This window comes from Podarcis liolepis (assembly GCF_965112155.1).
Source record: "Podarcis liolepis genome assembly, chromosome: 14".
Lineage (NCBI taxonomy): Eukaryota > Metazoa > Chordata > Lepidosauria > Squamata > Lacertidae > Podarcis > Podarcis liolepis.
In genome coordinates, this window is record NC_139569.1 from 53,377,593 (window position 1) to 53,401,162 (window position 23,570).

Sequence of the window (23,570 nt, forward strand, 5' to 3'; positions counted from 1 at the left end):
CCTGTGCCGTCCATGACAAGCACTGCCACCCCAAAAACAGAAAAAATGTCTAATGGGGAAATGATACTCCAGTAGCCCAGTTGGCAAATTAAGTAATTTAAAGTAACAAATACATTTATAAACATAAATAGCAAAATTCATACAAACTTAGATATATATTGATTATTTGCATTTGTCAAAATCTAAAGGTTTTCTTGACACCTTTTGAAAGTTCCACAGCTTTCAAAAGGAACCCAAATTGATTTAGGTACATTTAAATTGGACAGTCATAAATATGGATTTCTTGATCATCACCAACTGATACAATTTTAGAACCATTTCCGTTGTATTGCACTCCCCAGACCTGTGAACAAACCAAAAATCTGTTAAGATTGATTGCATAGAGTTAGGCAATAGCTTATAACAGACATTTAAAAAATTATAATGATCACAAGTCCTTTTCTTTAAAGGTAATTTATATATGCTGTGTACCGCCCACTGCACAAGAGAAAACCAACCCAATGGGCCCTCAGATGTTGGGCTGCAACTCCACTGTGCCTGACTATGGCTGATAGGAGTCAAACAGTGACAATCGTAAAACTGAAACACAAGAAGGTGCCTCATATTGGGTAGCAGCAACTCATAGTCTGAGGCAGAGCTTACCCATCGCTTGCTCCTTGATGTGGAGATGCCAAGCATTGGACCTGCATTCTTTGCATGCCAGGCATATACTGCCACCACGCTATGGCCCCTCTGCCAGCAAAAGCACACTCATTCTGCTAAAAAGGCAGGCCAATGGGATTGTACTTTCAGTCTCTCACACCCCCGTTACCAGCACTTTGCACAGAGGCAAGCTACAACCGACAGCCACAAAGTTCTATATACCTGATCTTGATGATCAAAGAAGGTATGAGCACAGGTCTTGGAAGGTACATCCCACACTTTCACAGTTTTGTCTGATGAACTGGAAAAGAACAATGATCAACAATTTTGTTCCCTGTTAATACCAACCCACCTCTGCTTCCTGAAATCATCACCATTTGTGCAGTCCACTGGTGTGAGCCTCCAACCCTGAGCTCGCCCTTCCCTCTTTGGGGAATTAAAAAATTGCAAGTCACATCTCTCACTTCATCTATCCTGAAGCCACGGTACTCACTATTTTGTCATGTTTATTTAGGACATTTCATTGAAAAGTTCCAGGCCTGGTGTACAAAAGTGTGACTAACACCTCCAACCCCAAAGAAAAGCAGAACAGATCAAGCAAAAACAAAACCACCATCTGAATTGTCTGGGCAAAAAGGTCTTCCCCTGGTATTGAAAAAGGTGCTAGTGTTGGCACCAGACGTGTCCCTTGAGCGGATGCAGAAAAGGCCCTCTTTTAAGAGTGTAGCATACTAAAGAAGAGGCTTGGAGCAGGGACTCTGCAGAAAATCTGAAGACTGGCATTAGAATTGTTTTTGTTTCCCTAAGTGTTTATTTGCCATGCATAATGTTCAGTCCATGTGTTGTGCAAGACAGCACAAAGCAGATGCTGCCATGCTACATAAAGATAAAGGACCCCTGACAGTTAGGTCCAGTAGCGGATGACTCTGGGGTTGTGGCACTCATCTCGCTTTACTGGCCGAGGGAGCCGACATTTGTCTGCAGACAGTTTTTCTGGGTCATGTGGCCAGCATGACTAAGTCACTTCTGGTGAAACCACAGCAGTGCACAGAAACGCTGTTTACCTTCCCACCGGAGCAGTACCTATTTATCTACTTGCACTTTGACGTGCTTTTGAACTGCTAGGTTGGCAGGAGCAGGGACCGAACAACGGGAGCTCACCCTGTTGTGGGGATCTGAACTGCCGAGGCAAGCCCAAGGCTCAGTGGTTTACACCACAGCACCACAAAAACTAAGCAGATGAGTAAAGAGTAACTAACTGACCTTAGCAATACAAGATTAAAGACTGCAGTGCATTTAGGTTCCAACCGAGACCAAACTTGCAGAACTCACTGGCCTGACCCAACAAGGCAGCTAAAAGTTCAAGCATCCATGTTCCTTCACCACAGCAAAATGCAGTTCACACATTCCACTCGCTGTACACTTGATGACCGGCAGCTATCCATTTACCAAACAACATGCAAGAAAGTGAGCCCACAGCTTGCAACTGTGTCTAATGCAGAACCTTGCTCAGTGGTGCGGCATCTGACGTCAGTCCCCAGCACTTGCAGAAAGGGCTGCCAGTCAGTGTAGGGAACCCTAAGCTAAGATAGATCAATGGTGTGAGTCAGCGTAAGGCAATTCCTTTGTCCTGCACAACCCCGCAAGACAAGTGTGGCTCAATGCAGCTGTCAGAAAAATTCTGCACGGCTCATACCCCTGCAATAGATGCCCCTCATTTTGCCATGCTTGAAGATGACACCAACAGTTATCTTCCACTCACATAAACAAACCCAGGAGAACAAGGGCAAGAGCTTAGGCATGCTGCTAACACCTTGCTGTTTATGGGGAAAGCCACACACTGAAGTACATTGCAGCGGAGTAGAGCAAACCCACACTCAGTAGAGCAGGATCAGCAAGGTAAAGAAACGGAATGCCTCATACACGTTTCTCTGGGCAGCAGACCCCATTTGAGAATTTTTCCTTAGGAATTCTTTGTCATTTATCCCAATACACACTTAACCAGACTTTTTAACGCCAACACATATTTTTCCATGTAGAAGATGATGTTTTTTTAGTGGGTCGTCTTAAACACAGATAGGGCAGAGGGGGGATGGGCAATTGGTTGCAGGTGCGAGTAGGAGATTGTCAGCGGTGATTGGGTGGGTGATTGGTGGCTGCTGGCAATTGGGAGTGTTGGTCAGGCGGGGGAGCGATTGTTGGCAACCCCCCGCCCCAAAAAAGCTGAACAACTCTGGGCAACCCCCCCCCCCAAATACAGTATATTCATTTGTGAAAAACTCATCTTAAAAATAGGGGAAGCAGTTGCATAGGTTGTATTCAACTAACTTTTACTCAATAGTAGACCTATGATTGTAATTAACTGGCCATGACTTAGGTCCATAATTTTTAAGGAGTCTATCAGTATAAGTTAGTTGAATACAATCCTACAGTTACTTGGCACCTTTTGAAAATAAGGCTGCTAATTCTTAGTTCTGCCCAATTAAGAAAATCATGCACTCAGTTTTACAACTATGTGAATTTTACTCTATGAAGCTCCATTTATAAACAGGCCTTCCTCTCCACATCCCATCCACATAAATGAACGGTGATGCTGTAATGTCATAGGTTCAGGGGGCAAGTTCAAATCCACAGTGAGCCTTGAAGTTCACCAGATGAGGAGGGACCAGAGTCTATCTCAGCCTAGCCTGCTTTACAAGGGTGCTCTACTTACCTCTGTTGTAATTCTGGGGATTCCTCTCATGTGCTATGTGTTTGTAGTCTTGCCCCTTATAAAATTAGTGATTTAAAAAGAATGGCTTGGGGGGAGGCAGAAGAGAGTAAACCCAGCATAGGCCTGCAGCAGGCAACCATTCCCTCTGCTGGAGGCCACATACAAGCAACAGGCGTGGAAAGGTCAAAGCCCAGTGTGGGTCACCACTTCTCTCTCTCTGCACCACCTCCTTTCCCCTCCATTTCCCCCTCTCCTTGCTACCCACATGAAATTAGGCTAAGTGCTGCTCAACAATGAACCCACCAGTGACATACTCCTTTCTAGAGTTCCATGAAGAAAGTGCAAGATGAACATGTAACACATAACCTAACCAAATCAGGTCATGTCAACATTCTACATACCTAGAAACGAAATGGGTGTCGTCAGGACAAAACGCTACATTTAGCACCCAAGATGCGTGCCCGCTCAGGGTGCCTGCCAGGTTCGCATGCTGCCTGCAGAATTCAAAAACAGGCTCCAATTTAGAAATACACCCTAACAACAGGCTCTTCAAAATAATATTCCAGGGAACTTCTGAGTTTCTTCAGATGTTTATCAGAGGATTCTCAATGAAAAGTTGGAGCAATTGTGGACAAGTGTGACAAAACGGTTGCTTCTCATGAATCTTCCTTGCAATTCTCAGCTACCTGGGAGTGATGGGTCCGTTTTACCACATTCTTCATTCAAGGTCCAAGACATTAGCATTCCGAAAGAATAAAACGTATGTGCTAGACTGCATCCCATATTTCCTGCCATGTGAAAGGGTTCACACTTCATGGAAACACAACCAACAGGATATGACTTAGCAGGATATGACTTATCCCTTAATTCAACCTTCCCCAACCTGGTGCCCTCCAGATGTCTGGCTCCAACCCCCATCATCTCTAACTAGTTGCCATGCAGCCTGGGGCTTATGGGAGATGGGGTTCAACAGCCGCTGGAGGGCAAGAGGCTGGGGAAGGCTGCCTTTATCAGTCACATTAATTACAACCTTCGTCTTCCAAAGGAAATGGGCAAACAACATCAAAAGATGCTTCTTTGCAGAAGCCAAATGGATGAAGGTAAATATTTTTATGGTGGTCCAGGGGGAAAATGGGCTCGATGAACCAATACCACCTGGTATAAAGGCAGCTTCCTAGGGGCTGATGGCCGGGTGGGAACAAAAATCCAAGGAAAAAGAGGTTTTTTGTAGCTATTAGACATGTCAACCAAATAGAACTTCCACATTACAAGAAAGAAGATTCCACCTAAACATTAGGAAGAACTTCCTGACAGTAAGAGCTGTTTGACAGTGGAATTTGCTGCCAAGGAGTGTGGTGGAGTCTCCTTCTTTGGAGGTCTTTAAGCAGAGGCTTGACAACCATATGTCAGGAGTGCTCTGATGGTGTTTCCTGCTGTTTCCAGGGGGTTGGACTCGATGGCCCTTGTGGTCTCTTCCAACTCTATGATTCTATGATTCAGACATAGAAGGCCGCTCTTGCAGGATACCCAAAGGCATCTTGAGTGGCCACCAGTGTTTGAAACTAACTGGGCACCAGGCACCTCCTGTAACAGAGAATGGGCTGATTGTGAGGAATTTCTTATGTCTTGTCGCCGTGTATTGCAACTAATTTACCGTATTTTTCGCCCTATAGGACACACTTTTTCCCCTCCAAAAATGAAGGGGAAATCTGGGTGCATCCTATGGGGCGAATGCAGGCTTTCTCTGAAGCTTGGAGAGCGAGAGGGGTCGGTGTGCACCGACCCCTCTCGCTCTCCAGGCTTCAGGAAGACATCAGCAGCCTAGGCAGCCCTGCGGGAGGTCCCGCAGGGATGTCTAGGCTGCGGATAGCAGTTTGCTTCCCGGAGCGTCGGGTGCCCTGAAAGCAGAGCGCCCGGCGCTTCGGGAACACATCCGCAGCCTAGGCAGCCCTGCGGGAGGTCCCGCAGGGATGTCTAGGCTGCGGATAGCAGAGCGCCCCGCTGAAGCAGAGCGCCCCGCGCGCCGGGCAGACATCCGCAGCGTGGGGAGCCTTGCAGGAGTTCCCCGCAGGGCTCCCTACGCTGCGGATCGCAGCCTGCTGTCCGACGGGCAGGGCGCCCTGAAGCAGAGCGCCCCGTGCGCCTGGCAGACATCCGCAGCGTGGGGAGCCCTGCTGGAGTTCCCCGCAGGGCTCCCCACGCTGCGAATAGCAGCCTGCTGTCCGGCGGGCAGGGCGCCCCGTGCGCCGGGCAGACATCCGCAGCGTGGGCAGCCCTGCAGGAGTTCCCCGCAGGGCTCCCCACGCTGCGAATAGCAGCCTGCTGTCCGGCAGGCAGGGCGCCCTGAAGCAGAGCGCCCCGCGTGCCGGACAGACATCCGCAGCGTGGGCAGCCCTGCAGGAGTTCCCCGCAGGGCTCCCCACGCTGCGAATAGCAGCCTGCTGTCCGGCGGGCAGGGCGCCCTGAAGCAGAGTGCCCCTCGCGCTGGGCAGACATGGGCCAGCCCCACAAGCTTGGGGGACAGCAGGGAGGCGCAGCGCCGCCATCCCGCTGTTCCTCGACCTGGTTCGGTTTCCCCGACCTGCTTTTGGGGAGGAAATAAAGGGAAATTTTTTTTCCTTTATTTCCCCCCAAAAAACCTAGGTGCGTCCTATGGGGCGGAGCGTCCTATGGGACGAAAAATACGGTAAATTACTGGCGCTTCTAAGAGGCTGTTGCCTGTTGCTGGCTGCCACTTGGATCTACTTGCACACGTGAATGCTAATGCCACCCTACATTAGAAAGACATGAGAAAGAAGAAGAAGAGAAGGAGTTTGGATTTGATATCCTGCTTTATCACTACCCCAAGGAGTCTCAAATCAGCCAACATTCTCCTTTCCCTTCCTCCCCCACAACAAACACTCTGTGAGGTGAGTGGGGCTGAGAGACTTCAGAGAAGTGTGACTGACCCAAGGTCACTCAGCAGCTGCATGTGGAGGAGCGGCGATGCGAACCCGGTTCCCCAGATTACGAGACTACCGCTCTTAACCACTACACCACACTGGCTCTCTAGAGAGAAGGCGGCTGCCTGCTGCTGCATTTGACTGTGTTTCTCCACCAGACACAGGAGGCTGAGAAAGAACAAGCAAGGGTGGGAGGGTGCCATAGGGGAGGCTTTTATTCAGGATTAAATCTGCACTTCAGAGAGCCTGTCTGAGCGCTGGGAGGGAAGGAGCCACCACTGTGGGAGGAGGGACAGGGCCTGAGATCTCTCTGACGGCAGAGGGAGGGTGGGAGAAGAGGTATGCATGTGTGTGCCATTTGGAGAAAAGGGTTGTTTCCATCCCTGATCTGGTGTTTGTCTTCTACTTGCAACAGAACTCCATGGGGCTTCTTCCAAAGTAAAACATGCATGGGTTGCCTGTGCTTGAATGGCTGAAGCCGTGTGTGACTGTTAAGGCTGGAGTGAACACATGAAGGTAGCGTCTCCTCCAGGGTCAGTGCTGCCTGGCCAGCTAGGGGTTGTGTATGTTTTAAAGTATACCATGTTCACTCTACTGCCTCCTGCAGTTTATCTTGCCCACTCACCACCCCACCGTTTCTGCCTTTGGGGAGGAATCCCAGCTTTCTCATGACCACTTCCTCCCCCCGCCCCACCGGATCATTCTCCTTTTCATTGTCTGGATATTTCCCCCATTTCTTCCCTTCTGACCACCCAGACCCCTTCTAAAGGGACAGTGTTCTGTGTTTGAATCCTGTCTCTGCAGGCTCCATTCTGCTCTCCTCCTTCCTTCCTCCTTTATCTTAAAATGCAATGGCCCCTTTTTCCCCTCATCTCCCCAACTCTTGTAAGATCCTTCCCATTTTCTTTCAAATCTAGGCCACCAAACCTGCCCTATCATGGTGATGGCCTATTTCGTTTTTCTTTCTTTTTGACTTTTCTGCACCCTAAATTTGGCCTGGCCAGCTTTGTAGGTGAAAATTTAACACAGCCTTTCTTTAGTGGAGGAGGCCATGGGAAGCATGCAGATTTCCTTGCCATTGCCATCTAACAATCTGAAGAATGGCCCGCTTCCATATCGATTCTACTGATACTTGTTTTATTTGGTAGTTTTTCTGATGATGTTCTGGCTCACTTATAATTGTTTGTCTCAATTGTAAACTAACTTGTGAATCCATTGGATTAAAAAGCTAGCAAGCAATACATGCACATGCACATGCATGCATTGGGCCTCTCTGCCATCAGTTGTGTAGGCTGTAATAAGTGGTGTTGTTGGTTAGAACAGAATCAGGAAATGGTAGTTACTCTGGATTTATTTGCCCAAAACACAAAGGTATGGTCTGGGGTGCTCATTTTATTTTTGATGCTTTCTTTTTAGAATGGTTAATTGCTTCCATTGTTTAAAAGGCCACAAAAGACACCTGGAATAACCCAAAGGAATCAAAACAGCAGCAAAAAGGTGGGGAACCACCACTGTTGTGACCACTGTTGTTGTCACCACCATTGTTGTGACCATAACCTAGGCTTAAGGTGCCATGTGATGCCTAGTGTGTATATCTGAGTTTCTAACTCTGTTGGCCACTGTAAGAAACTGCTAACACTAGATTAGGGTTGTCTTCTGGGGCTGTTTGCTCTTTTCTATGAAAGCCAAAGTTTGTCACTGACGTAAGTGATTCAGACAGCCTTCCTCATCCTGGTGCCTTCCAGATGTTGTTGGATTACAACTCCCACCGGTCCTGACCATTGGCCTTGCAGGCTGGCGCTGACACAGGAATTGGAGTCCAACAACCTCTGAAGGACATGCTATCAACATACATCCTGGCAAGTTTGGAAACTTCCTGTTGGTTTGGGAAACTGAGGAGCAGTTAAGAGGAGATACAAGGAGGTAGAAAGGTGTACAAGAGTCAAGGGAAAATTGACTTTTTTATCTCCAAAAGGGAAGATTTTACCATTACATTACCACCGAATCAGTTTTGAGAGACACTGCCATGCTCTGGACAGAGAAGGATTAGCACTTACACGTCATAAATCTTGATGTAGCCATCATCTGAAGCTGTGACAAGTAATTGGGAGTCTGGGGAGAATGTCAAGGAACGGATTGGCATAGCGTGCCCTGAAATATAAAAGAATCCCACTTTCATCCATGAAGGCCTGAAGATATCACATCTTGTACTGCCCCCACCCCTGCAACCCTGTTTGACCAGCTCCTTTCCTGAACTGTTTCTGGAAGCATGGGCAGGAGAAGCTCTGCTGGGAACCTGAAAACGAGGGAAGAAAGCAAAGCACAGGCTTCAGACCACTTCCCAGAGATGGAGAGCAATCTGCTGCAAGCATTCCAAGCCTTACCTTCCAACGTGTGAAGAAGTTTTCCAGTCGCAATATCAAAGATATTGATAATTCCATCTATAGCTCCACTGGCAAGATATTTTCCATCCGGGCTCTGCAAATAACAGAGAATTTGTTATTTTTTAAAAAAATGCTATCTTCCTCCATCCCCAAGTGCAAGCAGGCATAAAGGGAAAACATATTCTATTTAGAGAAATTTACAGACCACCTAATCAAAACAACCACCGCTGCCCCAGAGCTTGCAGGGCAGCAGCTGAAGGAGGAGCAAAAGGGTTTTCTTGTGTGTGTGTTTATTTGTGGATGATTAGCTGCTCTCCCTGTGAAAAGGGCAGAGGGGGCAGGGTTTCTGTTGAGTCAGGTGATTAGCTGTGGGAGGAGCTTATCAGAGCTTGCAGTTTGATCCATCTTTTAGATTTAGGGGAGCTAGTCTCAAACATTTGTTGGGGGAGACCTAGGTATTTGGGGGGGGGGGTTATTTGTCCTGTCTTCACGCTTTTTAAGATGGAGGACCACTGTAGCCACCCCCAACAACACGTTTTCAAGATGGAGGGTGAGGGAACAGCTGCAGTCGCCTACGGTTCCTGCGCAATGTTTGCCATCTTGCCAAAGGTTGCAGGCAGCTTTACCTGCAGCAATTGTATGTTGATTGCCCTCTTAGAAGACAAAGTCCAGCAACTGGAGGAACGTGTAGCTACGCTCCAAAGAATTAGAGAGCTGGAGCTCTTCTTGGAAGCAACAGAGAACACCGTCTCCACCAGGGAGGAGACAGGGGACACCCCTCAGAAGGAGGCTAGTTCACCAACACAGGTGCCAGATATATGGAGAAACGTGACTCAAAGAAGTAGGAGGCCCAGGGTTCGCTCTGATTGTTTAGAAATACACAATCGCTTTGAAGTCCTCTCCCCTAGCATGGAAGACGAAGAACAGACTCCATTTGAGCAAAGTCAGTCCTCAGGGAATGTGCAGGCGACCTTGGAACGGACAGCTCACGGAAGAACCCCGACCAAACCTAAGAGGAGGCGTGTAGTGGTGATAGGGGATTCCCTACTGAGGGGAACAGAAGCAGTGATCTGTGGGCCTGACAAGATGTCTCGGGACGTGTGCTGTCTCCCCGGGGCTAAGATCCAAGATGTAACTGAACGACTGCAAGGAATCATAAAACCCACTGACAAATACCCCTTCCTCTTGGTTCATGTGGGAACCAATGACACTGCAAGCAATAGCCTCCAGAAGATCAAAAGAGACTACGAGGCTCTGGGCAGGAAATTGAAGCAATTAAATGCACAAATTGTCATCTCATCTGTCCTCCCAGTTGAACGACGTGGCCCAGGGAGAGAGGGAAAAATAGTGGAAGTGAACAGCTGGCTTCGCAAATGGTGTAAACAGGAACGGTTTGGATTCTTAGATCACGGACCGCAGGTTCTTGAAGATGGACTTCTGGCAAGCGATGGGCTGCACCTAACAACGGTTGGGAGAAATGTTTTTGCCAAAAATCTCAGAAACCTCATCAGGAGAGCTTTAAACTAACTAATGTGGGGGAGGGAGACAGTGCTCCTGAAGGTAGGAGTCTATCAATTGATGAAGATGATCATCCAAATGTCATAGACCAAATGGAGCAAACAGCACGCAGACCTAGTGGTGGGAGGAAAAAATCCTTAAATAAGAGACATGGGGGAATGATTAATGGACTTCAATGTCTGTACACTAATGCGCAACGCATGGGAAATAAACAAGATGAGCTTGAGCTCTTGGTACAGCAAACTAAATATGACATAATAGGCATCACTGAAACCTGGTGGGATAAGTCCCACGATTGGAATGTAATAATGGGGGGATACAATCTATTTCAGAGAAACAGACCAGACAAGAAAGGAGGAGGAGTGGCGTTATATGTCAGGGATGTGTATACCTGTGAAGAGATCCAAGATTTAGAACCTCAAAGCCAAAGTGAGAGCATTTGGGTCAAAATTAAGGGAGAGAAGAATAACAGTGACCTCATTGTGGGAGTTTACTATAGATCCCCAAGCCAAACGGAGGACATAGATGATGCCTTCCTGGAACAGATGGCCAAGCATGCAAAAGGAAGGGAGATAGTAGTAATGGGGGACTTCAATTACCCGAATATTTGTTGGATGTCAAACTCAGCCAAGAGCATAAGGTCAAACAGATTCCTCACTGGCCTTGCAGACAACTTCATTGTCCAGAAAGTGGGAGAAGCAACAAGAGGAACAGCCATTTTAGATCTGGTCCTAACCAATCTTGATGACCTGGTTAGTGGGGTAGAAGTGGAAGGATCATTAGGCGCGAGTGATCATGCTCTTCTGAAGTTTACTATACAGCGGAAAGGAGCAGCCAAGCATACTAGGACTCAATTTCTTGACTTTAAGAAAGCCGACTTCATAAAACTTAGGGAAGTGCTGGGTGAGATCCCATGGACAGTAATACTAAAAGATAAGGGAGTTCATGATGGCTGGGAGTTTGTTAAGAGGGAGATAGTAAAAGCACAACGTCAGGCAATACCAATGAGACGGAAACATGGAAGGTGCCTAAAGAAGCCAGGGTGGCTATCTAAAGAACTTTTAACTGAGTTAAGATTAAAAAAGGATGTGTACAAAAAATGGAAAAGGGGGGGAACCACCAAAGAGGAATTCAAACAAATAGCCAGCACGTGTAGACACAAAGTCAGAAAAGCTAAAGCACAGAATGAACTCAGGCTTGCTAGAGAGGTTAAAAGCAACAAAAAAGGCTTTTATGGGTATGTTCGTAGCAAAAGGAAGAACAAAGAAACAGTGGGGTCACTCAGAGGAGAAGATGGTGAAATGCAAACAGGGGACACAGAAAGGGCTGAACTCCTCAATGCCTTCTTTGCCTCAGTCTTCTCCGATAAAGAAAACAATGCCCGACCTGAAGAATTTGGAGCAAATGATTCAGCAAAGGAAACACAGCCCAGAATAACTAAGGAGATAGTATAAGAATACTTGGCTAGTTTAGATGTATTCAAGTCTCCAGGGCCAGATGAACTGCATCCAAGAGTATTAAAAGAACTGGCAGATGTGATCTCAGAACCACTGGCAGTCATCTTTGAGAATTCCTGGAGAACAGGCGAAGTCCCGGCAGACTGGAGGAGGGCAAATGTTGTCCCTATTTTCAAAAAGGGGGAAAGAGAGGACCCAAATAATTACCGTCCAGTCAGTCTGACATCAATACCAGGGAAGATTCTGGAGCAGATCATTAAGCAAACAGTCTGTGAGCACCTAGAAAGGAATGCTGTGATCACCAATAGTCAGCATGGATTTCTGAAAAATAAGTCATGTCAGACTAACCTGATCTCGTTTTTTGACAGAATTACAAGCCTGGTAGATGAAGGGAACGCAGTGGATATAGCCTACCTTGATTTCAGCAAGGCATTTGACAAGGTGCCTCATGATATTCTTGTAAAGAAGCTGGTAAAATGCGGTCTTGACTATGCTACCACTCAGTGGATTTGTAACTGGCTGACTGACCGAACCCAAAAGGTGCTCATCAATGGTTCCTCTTCATCCTGGAGAAGAGTGACTAGTGGGGTGCCACAGGGTTCTGTCTTGGGCCCGGTCTTATTCAACATCTTTATCAACGACTTGGATGATGGACTCAAGGGCATCCTGATCAAATTTGCAGATGACACCAAACTGGGAGGGGTGCCTAACACCCCAGAGGACAGGATCACACTTCAAAACGACCTTGACAGATTAGAGAACTGGGCCAAAACAAACAAGATGAACTTTAACAGGGAGAAATGTAAAGTATTGCACTTGGGCAAAAAAAATGAGAGGCACAAATACAAGATGGGGGACACCTGGCTTGAGAGCAGTACATGTGAAAAGGATCTAGGAGTCTTGGTTGACCACAAACTTGACATGAGCCAACAGTGTAACGCGGCAGCTAAAAAAGCCAATGCAATTCTGGGCTGCATCAATAGGAGTAGAGCATCTAGATCAAGGGAAGTAATAGTGCCACTGTATTCTGCTCTGGTCAGACCTCACCTGGAGTACTGTGTCCAGTTCTGGGCACCACAATTCAAGAAGGACACTGACAAACTGGAACGTGTCCAGAGGAGGGCAACCAAAATGGTCAAAGGCCTGGAAACGATGCCTTATGAGGAACGGTTAAGGGAGCTGGGCATGTTTAGCCTGGAGAAGAGGAGGTTAAGGGGTGATATGATAGCCATGTTCAAATATATAAAAGGATGTCACATAGAGGCGGGAGAAAGGTTGTTTTCTGCTGGTCCAGAGAAGCGTACACGGAGCAATGGATCCAAACTACAAGAAAGAAGATTCCACCTAAACATTAGGAAGAACTTCCTGACAGTAAGAGCTGTTTGACAGTGGAATTTGCTGCCAAGGAGTGTGGTGGAGTCTCCTCCTTTGGAGGTCTTTAAGCAGAGGCTTGACAACCATATGTCAGGAGTGCTCTGATGGTGTTTCCTGCTTGGCAGGGGGTTGGACTCGATGGCCCTTGTGGTCTCTTCCAACTCTATGATTCTATGATTCTAAGTTGAAATAAAAAGTTTTTTGAAAGCATCTAGAACAGCATAGAAAAGATGCCTGCCTGTGTTAATGTTAGGAAGGTTGCTCCAAAGCATAGACTGGATGAGTCCAAACAGATGAGGAATGAACATTATGTGGCATTTTGTGAAAGTGCAAGTTCCACAGATCAAAGTGGTCAAGTACGCATGTAAGGGGTAAGGTGATATTTCATGTAAACTGGTCTGAAGTTCTCAACAGCTTTATGTAATAAGAGTAAACCTTGAACTTGTCTGAGTAACAAACTGGCACCCAGTAAAAATCTTGAGCTATAATATGCTGCTCTCAACAACTGCAGTATTCAAACCAATGGCAAGGACCCCCCGCCCCGAGTTCTTTGCAGTAATCCAACCTTGAAGTCACCAATGCCTTGATTACTGTGGTCACGTTATAAGAACATTACGTCAAAAGAGCACAGTTGCATCAGGCCACAGTGTAATCAAGTCCAGCATCTTGTTCTGACAATGGCCCATCAGGTGCCTATGGGAAGCCCGAGAGCAGCAGCACTCTCCCCAGCAACAGGAATTCAGACCAGAGGTTGTGGAACCCAGAAAAAGTCAGCTATACCTAAGCCTCGCCAACATCAGCCAATTTTTTTCTGGGACAAAGATGAGAAAGGCAGCCCTCTCTGCACGAAGATTAAATATGCCTGTGGGTATATCAAGCAGATCCAGTGATGGGAAAGGCTTCAAGCTGCAGGTTGACATTGCAGGTCTCTTACAAATCATCCTGCTTGGGGCTAGTTTGGCAGCATTAGGCAAGTCTGCAGAGCACTAGATGCTTTGCAGTACTGGTCTACACTCCACCAGAGGATATCAGTCTCACTTCAACAAGGCTCTGATTTTCCTGCAAGAAAACCCAGAGGTGGATCCCTAATCCATAATCAAGTGCACCAATTGGTCCGGGGCATAAAATGTGCCAACTGCTGATTTCAGACTATATCACAAGGGTGGTGAACCTTTTTGGCGGTATGGGCCAGATCCTTATCAAGATCAGCCTCACTGGGCTGCCCACACGCCAATCACGTCATCAAAATGACATAATGTACAAAGTGCTGTTAAAAGGAAGGTTCCCCCCCACTTCTGTTTCAGTTGGGGTTCCGTGCAAGGCCCTTGAATCAGGAATTGGGGGAAACAGCCTTGGCCAGCTTAGAGCCTTTGGTGGGCAACGACTGGCTGGCAAGACAAAGGCGCCCCACCAGAACATATTCTAGGATCAGCTAGTGGGGACACACCTATAAATCACATGAAAAAACAAACACTGATTGTTGACAAGTACACAGTTATATTCTTGTCACATTCAATTTATCTGGGCCTGTGTTTTAATGTCTCTGGGCACCCATACAATTTTCCTACTGTGGGCCCCATATAGTGTGAAAGCATAGCATTTTATCTGGTTTAGATTTGCACACACAGCTTTGGGAAGAAGAAAACGGAGTAAGAGGTGCTGGATTTGAAAATCTTCTTAAGCAGCACTTATTGATCAGCATTTTGAAACCATTAATGGCCTAGCACAGCGGAGGTCGGGGGCCTGGTCATCTCTCCCTTGGCACCACTTTTTAAATGCTAGCAAAACACAGGGCATTCAGGACAAATTAGCAAGTGGTGGAAATAGTAAAAGAGATTGCACCAAAGGCCAATTAACAGACAGGATTCTTACATATGCAATACTCAGGATGAATTTGCCTCTTGTATCCAAGGAATATTCTTTTTTTCCAGTCTCGACACCAAAAATGTTCACTTTCCCTATGTGGCTTCCTGTTGCAACATACTGGGAGTCAGGCGAAAAAGCGAGTGACCAGGCATCCACTGTGAGAGGAGGAGGGGGGAAAAGTTAATGCTCTAAACTCCAGATTAAATATCCAACACTGATTGAACTGTCCTTATAAGTGCACAGCAATGCTGATGTATGACTAGCTGTGCATGAAAGCAGATATTAGAAGGTGCATCCCATTGCAAGCCATTATCATCGTTCACATGCTATTGTGCTCAATATCCTGGTGATGATGTTGAAGATGATATCTGTGTAATGGTTTGAATCATTCAAAATGATTTATATTAATTATTTAACAACAACAACTTATTATTATTTATATAATAATATAAATATTATTATTATTTATACCCTGCCCATCTGGCTGGGTTTCTCCAGTCACTGTGGGCAGCTCCCAACTGAATATTAAAAATACAATACAGCATTAAACATTAAAAACTTCCTTAAATACAGCTGCCTTCAGATGCCTTTTAAAAGTAAGATACAGTGGTACCTCCAGTTGCGGACAGGATGCGTTCCGGAGCTCCAGTTGGATCCTGAGGTTTTCACAACCGGAGGTGCCTGCTCTGTGCATGTGCACATGGCGAAACCTGGGAATACTTCCGGGTTTGCCACGTGCGTAACCCTAGGATTCGTATCCAGAGGTGAACGCAACTAGAGGTACCACTGTAGTTGCTCACTTTCTTGACATCTGACAGGAGGGCGTTCCACAGGACCGGCGCCACTACCAAGAAGGCCCTCTGCCTGGTTTCCTATAACCTCACTTCTTGCAAGGCGGGAACCACCAGAAGGCCCTGGGAGCTGGACCTCAGTGTCCGGGCAGAAGGAGACAGGGATACAGGACCAAGGCCATTTAGAGCTTTAAAGGTCAGCACCAACACTTTGAATTCTGCTCGGAAACGACTGGGAACCAATGTAGGTCTTTCAGGACCAGTGTTATGTGGTCTTGTTGGCCACTCCCAGCCACCAGTCTCGCTGCAGTCTAGCCACATTCTGGATTAATTGCAGTTTCCGAGTCACCTTCAAAGGTAGCCCCACGTAGAGCACATTTGTAGTAGTCCAAGCAGGAGATAACTAGAGCATGCACCACTCTGGCAAGACAGTCCACAGGCAGGTAGGGTCTCAGCCTGCATACCAGATGGATCTTGTAATCCTTACAAACAATCCAATAAAGTGAGTCAGGATTAGTGATGCTAAATTCTTGAGAATAATCTTTTGGAGAATATTCTCGAGAATATTCTTGATTAATGAGAATATTAGAGAATTTTCATTTAAAATAGAATATTCATTATAATTAAAGTTAAACCATTCTAAGGTGATGGCACCAGTAATGGTCATGTTAAGGTTTGGTATAAGGAAACTCAGTAGTTAAATCATATTTTATTCTTCCATTAGAACACGTATTGTATATGTTACAGGACTAGTCAAAAAATCCAATTGACATGTTAAGGTTTGCTAGAAGTAAATTCAGTAATAGGCTATCTTGTGCTTCTAATAGCTCTAACACTTAATTACTGTTTTGGTGACTAAAACACAGCTTGATAAACAAAACTATATGAATACATATAAAAATGATAATATATTTCAGTATGTCAATCCCTGGTAAATGGCACCTTGTACCATTGAATGGCACTGCAAAAACCAGTTACTGACACTAAATAAAAATATAGAAACACCAACTGTTTAAATCAAAGCCACCTCACATGCTGTTACACATAATTGTATAAGCCTAGGTACTTTTAAGTGTATAAAGCATTAAAGCTACTTTCTGTAAAAAAAATAACACTGTATGGCCAAGGATACAGAATTGTTAAGAATAAGGTCACACCAAAATAGAAAAAAGGCTATTACATGTAGTTGAAATGCATGCGAATTAAAATGCACATCAGATTAAATGAATAGCATTTTTAAAACTAAAAAATAAATAAAAAATGCTCACATTTCAGAACTGCCAGTGGTGAATGACACAATACCCAGTAATGTAACTGGATCAAAAAAATCATTATTCATTACTTACACTGGCTTGACTATTTACTAGATTTTTTAAATGTGGGTTGTAAACCCACATTTCTTACATTCTTACATTCAAATTTATAATTTGAGGAGAATATTCTCCAGAGAATTTTCTAGCAGAGAATACAGTGGTACCTTGGGTTAAGTACTTAATTCATTCCAGAGGTCCGTTCTTAACCTGAAGCACCACTTTAGCTAATGGGGCCTCCCGCTGCCGCCGCAGCATGATTTCTGTTCTCATCCTGAAGCAAAGTTCTTAACCCAAGGTAATATTTCTGGGTTAGTGGAGTCTGTAACCTGAAGCGTCTTTAACCTGAAGCGTCTGTAACCCGAGGTACCACTGTATTCTCATTCTCGATAATATTCTCCGGAGAATATTCTCACCTCACATCACTAGTCAGGATTACTATCCTCCATTCTGAAGATGGAGAAAAAGAAGCTGAGAAGAAGTGGCTTACCTGAAATTCAGCTAGTGAACTTCATCACAGTGACAAGGTTAAAACTGGGGCCCCTTACTGAATCATCACCAGCTCAGTCACCTTGGAACTGTCCCAATGAACAAACCATCTGAGCAAACATGCAGAGCTCTACTTCCTAATGGAACAAATTACTAACTCCCCATTGACTTCTATGGGATCCACAGCCTGATCCTGTGTCAAGTTATTCAGAAGTCAGTCCTGAAGAGTTTAATGTGATGAACTACAGTCAGCATGCATATGACTGCAGTTAGTTGTGACTAGATTTTTATGGAACATATGACCCTTAAGGTCTTCAACACCAAAATTATAGCTCAATTGCTCTATGGAATTCCAATCTGGCTGCTGGGGTTTACCCAGATGGTTGAACAAGTGCAGGCAGCTTTCCTTTTTAAGATTTTTGCTGTCCCACGCTGTGTACCCTATGCAGCCTTGTGTCTAGAGGGAGGTCAACACAAGGTAGAGACTGTTGCCTGGACGAGATTTCTTCTATGCTGGTTAAACATCTGCCTCACAACAGATAAAGATCCTCTCCTTAGTGAAGTGTTGCTAGATCCCTTTCTTTCCCCAGGCTACAACAGTTTAACACAAAGGTACAGCAACTTGGGCTGTCAATGGAACTTCTGCGTTCAATGTCCCCACCATCTGCCAAGGCTAGGTTGTGGGACAAGGAAAGCCAGATCTAACAGTTGCAGCACAAAAAACATGCTCCCCTCTTTACTTTCTTGGGCACATGAAACTAACCACAACTATCTCAAATTTTTGTTTAACCCTCAAGAAAGAAGGGCATTTTCGCTGGCCAGGTTCAACTCAAACCCATCAAACCTCCTTTGGAGAAACGTTCTCGGACAAGGTGGAGTGAGGTAGAATCTGCCCATGTGATGACCACCTGGTGGAAACTCTTACTTATATGGTTCTTAAATGTAAACTATATGCTGATCTCCACCAGCAATTCCTAGAGCAACTCTGCATCCCCAAATAGAAACCAGAGTCAGTGGTCATACACTTTCTACTATTGGGGAATGACCAGGAGCTCACCAAGTTAGTGGCCAAATATCTTTATCTGGTATTCTGTTGTTGAAACACATTGCAGACGACTGATCTCCCTGGAGACCTAGAGATGTGACAATAGTCTGCTCTGCCTCTCCTTTTTTTTTTTTTTTTGGTAAATGTTTTGTGCCATGGGGGAAGTGGTAACTGTACTGTTATGTTATGGATGTTTGTATGTGATGCCAACAAAAGGTTTGATGATGATATGTTCACCTTGTAATCCGCCACAAGGTCCTCTTTTATAAAAATAGCAAATACATACATAAAGCTTTAGTTAATGTTTTAAATTAAATATCAACAATAAATCAATAACCTATTAATTACCTTCCTCTCAAAGGGTTCAGAGCAATGTATAACTCTCATATAAATTTCATAACACAAATACTAGAAACAGTATGGTAAAAATAAATATTAACTACTCATTAGAACACTTGCAGCCCTTGAACCGTATATGCTTAGTAGTCAGAGAACTTTTGAACTTTACCAGGTCCAGCATCTATTGACTTGATCTGTTTGCCAGTGTCTAAATCCCAAATACGAATGTGAGCATCTAAAGAACTTGACGCAGCAATGGTACCCGTGTGACTAATATCCACCGAAACTACACCCAGCTGATGACCTTCTAATGTCCACTTGAGATCCAGCTTCTCTCCATTCCTTTGCAAAATAAAAGGAAACTAAAATTTAAAAACAATACATGTTTCTTCATATGGCACACCTATCACCACATTCTGAAATTCTGTTCTGCATATTTTTCCATTTCCATATTAATTTTGGTTTTCACAATCCATTGCCCTCCCCAAATTTCAGTCTTCCACATGAAAAGGAGATGAAATAATTATGCACATAGAAGTCCCAAGAAAGTCAATGGGAAAGGCCTTAGCTCAGTGGCAAGGATCCCACATTCAATCCCTGGCATTTCCAGGAAGGAAACACCCTTGTCTGAAACCCACTGTCAACACTTTCAAAACCACAAGTTACTAACAGCACAATGAAAACAATTTTTTGCAAGGCTTGCTTGGGTAAATCAAAGCACAGCTTAAAAATCAAATCTGAATTTGTGTTGAACTACAGCGTGTATACACAGGAAACCAAATTATATCAGAGCTAAAAGAAAAAGGATTAGACAAGTTCACAGAAGTTATATCAGCAGCAACTAGCTATGATGCCAAACAGACCAGCACATGTTTACATCATGCTCCTGGCTTCTCGAGAATTCAGTTTAACCAATTCTTTTTCTTTCTTTCTTTTTTGGAACTCACCATTTCCAGACTTTCACCATGTCATCCAAAGAGCCTGAGATGACTGTTTCTGAGCCATCGTTTCTATTCTTCCCCCAGGCCACTGACCAGATGGCGTCGTCATGTGCTGGGAAAGAAAATAACTGATTGAAAGATGAATGCAAGATGATTCCAAAAAGGAATGCAGTTTAACAGCTGTGGTTATCTTAAGTTTTACTGGATAACAGCAAGGTGTCACAGATAGTATCAATTCTGCCCTAATATCCATTAGTCCACTCTGGACACAATTTTAGAATTAGATATATTTCTCCTTTGTTTTACTCAGCTAGTGAGGTGGGGTAGGGGTGGATGGAGTAACAGAAAGTCTGGCTCCATATCCAAAGTGTCTTTAAGTTAACATCTTACATTAAAAACCTGATAGTACCAAATTATCGAAGGCTTTTCACCAAAGCCAGACTAAACGTCTTTCCTTCTGCAGTGTTGGATGGCAGGTTGAGAGGAGTTCCCTACCAGGACAGACTTTGCTCGTGTGCTCAAGACATCAATTCCATAAAACATATTTTGTTGCACTGTGCAAAATACGAGCAAGCCAGGGCTGAACTGATATTACCCTTGCTGGTACCTTTCCTGGGAAAATCAGAGGCTTACTATATCAGGTTCCTATTGGAAGACCAGACAAACGCTAGAACATTAGCAGTGGCAAAGTTTTTTTCGGTGGTTGCAAGAACCAATGATCCCTATATTCTGAACAAAATGCTGTTTAACTTGGAGGTAGGCTGTATGAATTGTGTATTGCCTTGTAAGGATTTGTTGAGTCTCTGGACTGTAATAAAGGTTGATGATTATATCCAAAGTGACTAGGTCTGACACACTATCATTGCTCTAGGAAACTGGTTCCATTGTCAAACTGCTCGTTCTCAAGAACGGTACAACCAAAATCTACTCTCCTGCAATTTAAGCCCATTAGATCTAATCATGTCCTCTTGAACAGCAGAGTTTAAGCCTTTGCCAGCTTTTATTTAGGAAGCCATTTGAAGAGTGTTAGGATGTCTCTCCCACCACCCTGTTTGTCTCTTCTCAAGACTGTACATAACTTCTCCAACCTAGAGACTACAAATCCCATCATCCTGACCAGTGACCATGCTGACTGGGACTGAAGGGAATTGGAGCCCAAGAACATGTGATGGGCCAAAGGTACCCTATCCCTATGGTATCAGAAATTATGACAGCTGGATATAATAATAATAATAATAATAATAATAATAATTTATTTATACCCCGCCCATCTGGCTGGGTTTCCCCAGCCACTCTGGGCGGCTTCCAAAAGAATATTAAAATACATCAAACATTAAAAGCTTCCCTAAACAGGGCTGCCTTCAGATGTCTTCTAAAAGTCTGGTAGTTGTTGTTCTCTTTGACATCTGGTGGGAGGGCGTTCCACAGGGAGGACGCCACTACTGAGAAGGCCCTCTGCCTGGTTGCCTGTAACTTGGCTTCTCGCAATGAGGGAACCGCCAGAAGGCCCTCTGTGCTGGACCTCAGTGTCCGGGTAAAACAATGGAGGTGGAGACGCTCCTTCAGGTATACTGGACCGAGGCCGTTTAGGGCTTTAAAGGTCAGCACCAACACTTTGAATTGTGCTCGGAAACGTACTGGGAGCCAATGTAGGTCTTTCAAGACCGGTGCTATATGGTCTCGGCAGCCGTTCCCAGTCACCAGTCTGGCTGCTGCATTCTGGATTCTGCCGCCACAAATTGGATTCATTTTTCACACTTTTCCCTTTTCTGATCCTTAATTTTGTGTCTTCATATTTCAAACATACCAGAAATCACGACAAATAGAACATTTCTTTCATAAATTCTTTTTTTCTTTCTTTCTTTGAACAGTTAAGATGGAATTCATAACTTATGTTAAAAGTCTATACCTTTCTCATACATTCAATTTGCCAGCTTTTGTTAATCAGGGACAAAGTAGGATTATTTCCTCACCTTGTTCTTGCTTGAAGAGAATACTGTACTAGGGGAGAAAAAGGAATATCCCTGTTATAAAGTAATAAATTTTAAATCATAAAATTAAAAGTTGTGGCTCTGATACACTTACTTGCGTAGTCATTTCTTCATACAAACTGAGGCCACACAGAATTGGTCTGGGGAAGGAAAGGGGTAGTCAAACCAAGGTAGAAACATTCCCAGTGAAGAAATAAATGTGTGTAAGATCAAGTTACAAGGAAAGCAATAAAATAAACAATGTAGAGCGCAAGAAAACAAGCTACATGTTCTAATTTCACCTCTGCCATAAATTCACTAGGTCATGATTTCCAAGTCCTAAAAGGTTAGTGCTGCGATGTTTTTACTATAATGATCTGTATGTTCTCATATATCAGATAGAGAGATAGATAGCTTCAATTTTATTGTTTAATTGCTTTTTAATGGCTCTTCCAACCCACCCCTCTTTATTTTCAGCTGTTTCTACTTAATCTGTAAGCCGCCTGGAGTTCCTGTCATGGAAAAAAGGTGAGTCCAAAGAAATATAAAAATAGCAGCCGAGGTCGCCCTCTCCCCGAGGTGGCGGAAGGGGAGGCCTTTCCCCTCGGCTTCCCATCCCAGCCAATGGCCCCAAGTTTGCCCCAAGGCGCCCGAGGCAGCAGCGCAAGGGCGGCCGCATCCAGCGCCTCCCCGGGCAAGAGGCCCACCCTGGGGGGGGGGAGAGACCCCCTTCCTCGCTCTGCAGAGGGAGCCCCCGAGGGAGGCGAAAGGGATGTCGCTATGGAAACGCGGCCTAGTAAACCCCGCCCCCCCCAGGGCCGCCCCCTCCCTCGCCTTCCCCACGCAATGCTCGCCTCTAATTCAGAGATCTTTGTCTCGACGGATACAGCGATAGTTCAGCCCGTCTCCAAGGCTCCCCGCAGCACTTCCGGCGCCTCCTGGTGACGCAGACGATGACGCGCCGCTCTCCGCCAGGAGGTCGTGGAGGAGGGCGGGGAAGTCCTTTCAGGCCCCGAGAGAGGCTTCTCTGCCGCCACCTGGAGGGCAGGAGGCCGTTTGCCGGGCGGCGTCCTTTGCGCTTTCCGCTCGCTGCTGCCCCTTGTGGCTGCGGCGAGGGCGTCGGGCTGGTGGCGCCCCGGGGCGCGGGGGGGCTCTGTCGCCACGCTGGGTCGCCAAACAGGCAGCGCGCTTCTGCAAACACAAAAAGGAATACGGGGGCCTCACGCGTCCCATATCCTTTTGCACTGACTTTGCTAAGACCATCAAACGTGGTTTTCACGCTCCTTTCGTTTCATTGCCTTCCTGGGAACTTCCAAAACTCCAACCATCAGCCACTCTTTTCCTTTCTTTTCTGCGCAACCGCTAAGCTGAAAAGGTTTGGGGGACAAGCGTCCTACTTTATTTCCAAACACTGCATGTTCTGTAGCTTCACACACTTCTCGTGCATGCCCCCCCACCCCTCCCAAAAATGAATGCTGGGAACTGTAGTTTGCCAAGGGTGGTGTTTCTGCAGCCCTCGTGCTAAAAAGCCCACAAAGCTGCCGAGGGAACCATCCCAGGATTCTTTGGAGAAAGTCTCAGAGCTACAAATCTCAGCTCCCTTAACCAAAGACAGTTCTCAGGGTTATTGGGGGTGGGGATCATATGGCTTAACTGTTTGTTGGGTGTGCATTAAATGTACAGTTGTGATCTGCCCTTAATGTCAGTTGCTGTGATTTCCTGAAGGCATAAGTATTGTCTTATTAACAAATCAATTCATATCTGCTGTTGCTGCTTGTATGAGTGCTGG

The 23,570-nt window shown here is 45.4% G+C and overlaps 1 protein-coding gene across 3 annotated transcripts; it reads right to left on the bottom strand.

The window, feature by feature from the left end:
* Positions 1-80: 80 nt before the first annotated feature.
* Positions 81-23,210, bottom strand: SKIC8 (SKI8 subunit of superkiller complex). 3 transcript variants are annotated; one of them, XM_083476016.1, is made up of 11 exons: positions 22,636-23,210; positions 21,897-21,942; positions 21,785-21,812; positions 19,818-19,923; positions 19,040-19,212; positions 14,903-15,051; positions 8,682-8,775; positions 8,355-8,448; positions 3,757-3,849; positions 865-943; positions 81-343 (listed from the first exon to the last, which is right to left on the bottom strand). In XM_083476016.1, exons 2-11 carry the CDS (start codon positions 21,906-21,908, stop codon positions 254-256), a joined length of 918 nt encoding a protein of 305 aa, XP_083332142.1. In that variant the 5' UTR covers positions 21,909-21,942; positions 22,636-23,210; the 3' UTR covers positions 81-253. The 3 variants fall into 3 exon arrangements, with proteins under 3 accessions (XP_083332142.1, XP_083332143.1, XP_083332144.1); XM_083476017.1 differs by having other exon boundaries at positions 21,721-21,812; positions 22,636-22,849; XM_083476018.1 differs by having other exon boundaries at positions 21,785-21,807; positions 22,636-22,838.
* Positions 23,211-23,570: the final 360 nt, after the last annotated feature.

Bases quoted from the DNA above. Each gene is read 5' to 3' on its own strand.
- SKIC8 (XM_083476016.1), bottom strand. The intron at 19,924-21,784 runs GTGAGGAAATAA...TTTCTTTCCCAG, and splicing joins TCTCTTCAAGCAAGAACAAG to CACATGACGACGCCATCTGG. The intron at 8,449-8,681 runs GTAAGGCTTGGA...TTTATATTTCAG, and splicing joins ACTTCTTCACACGTTGGAAG to GGCACGCTATGCCAATCCGT.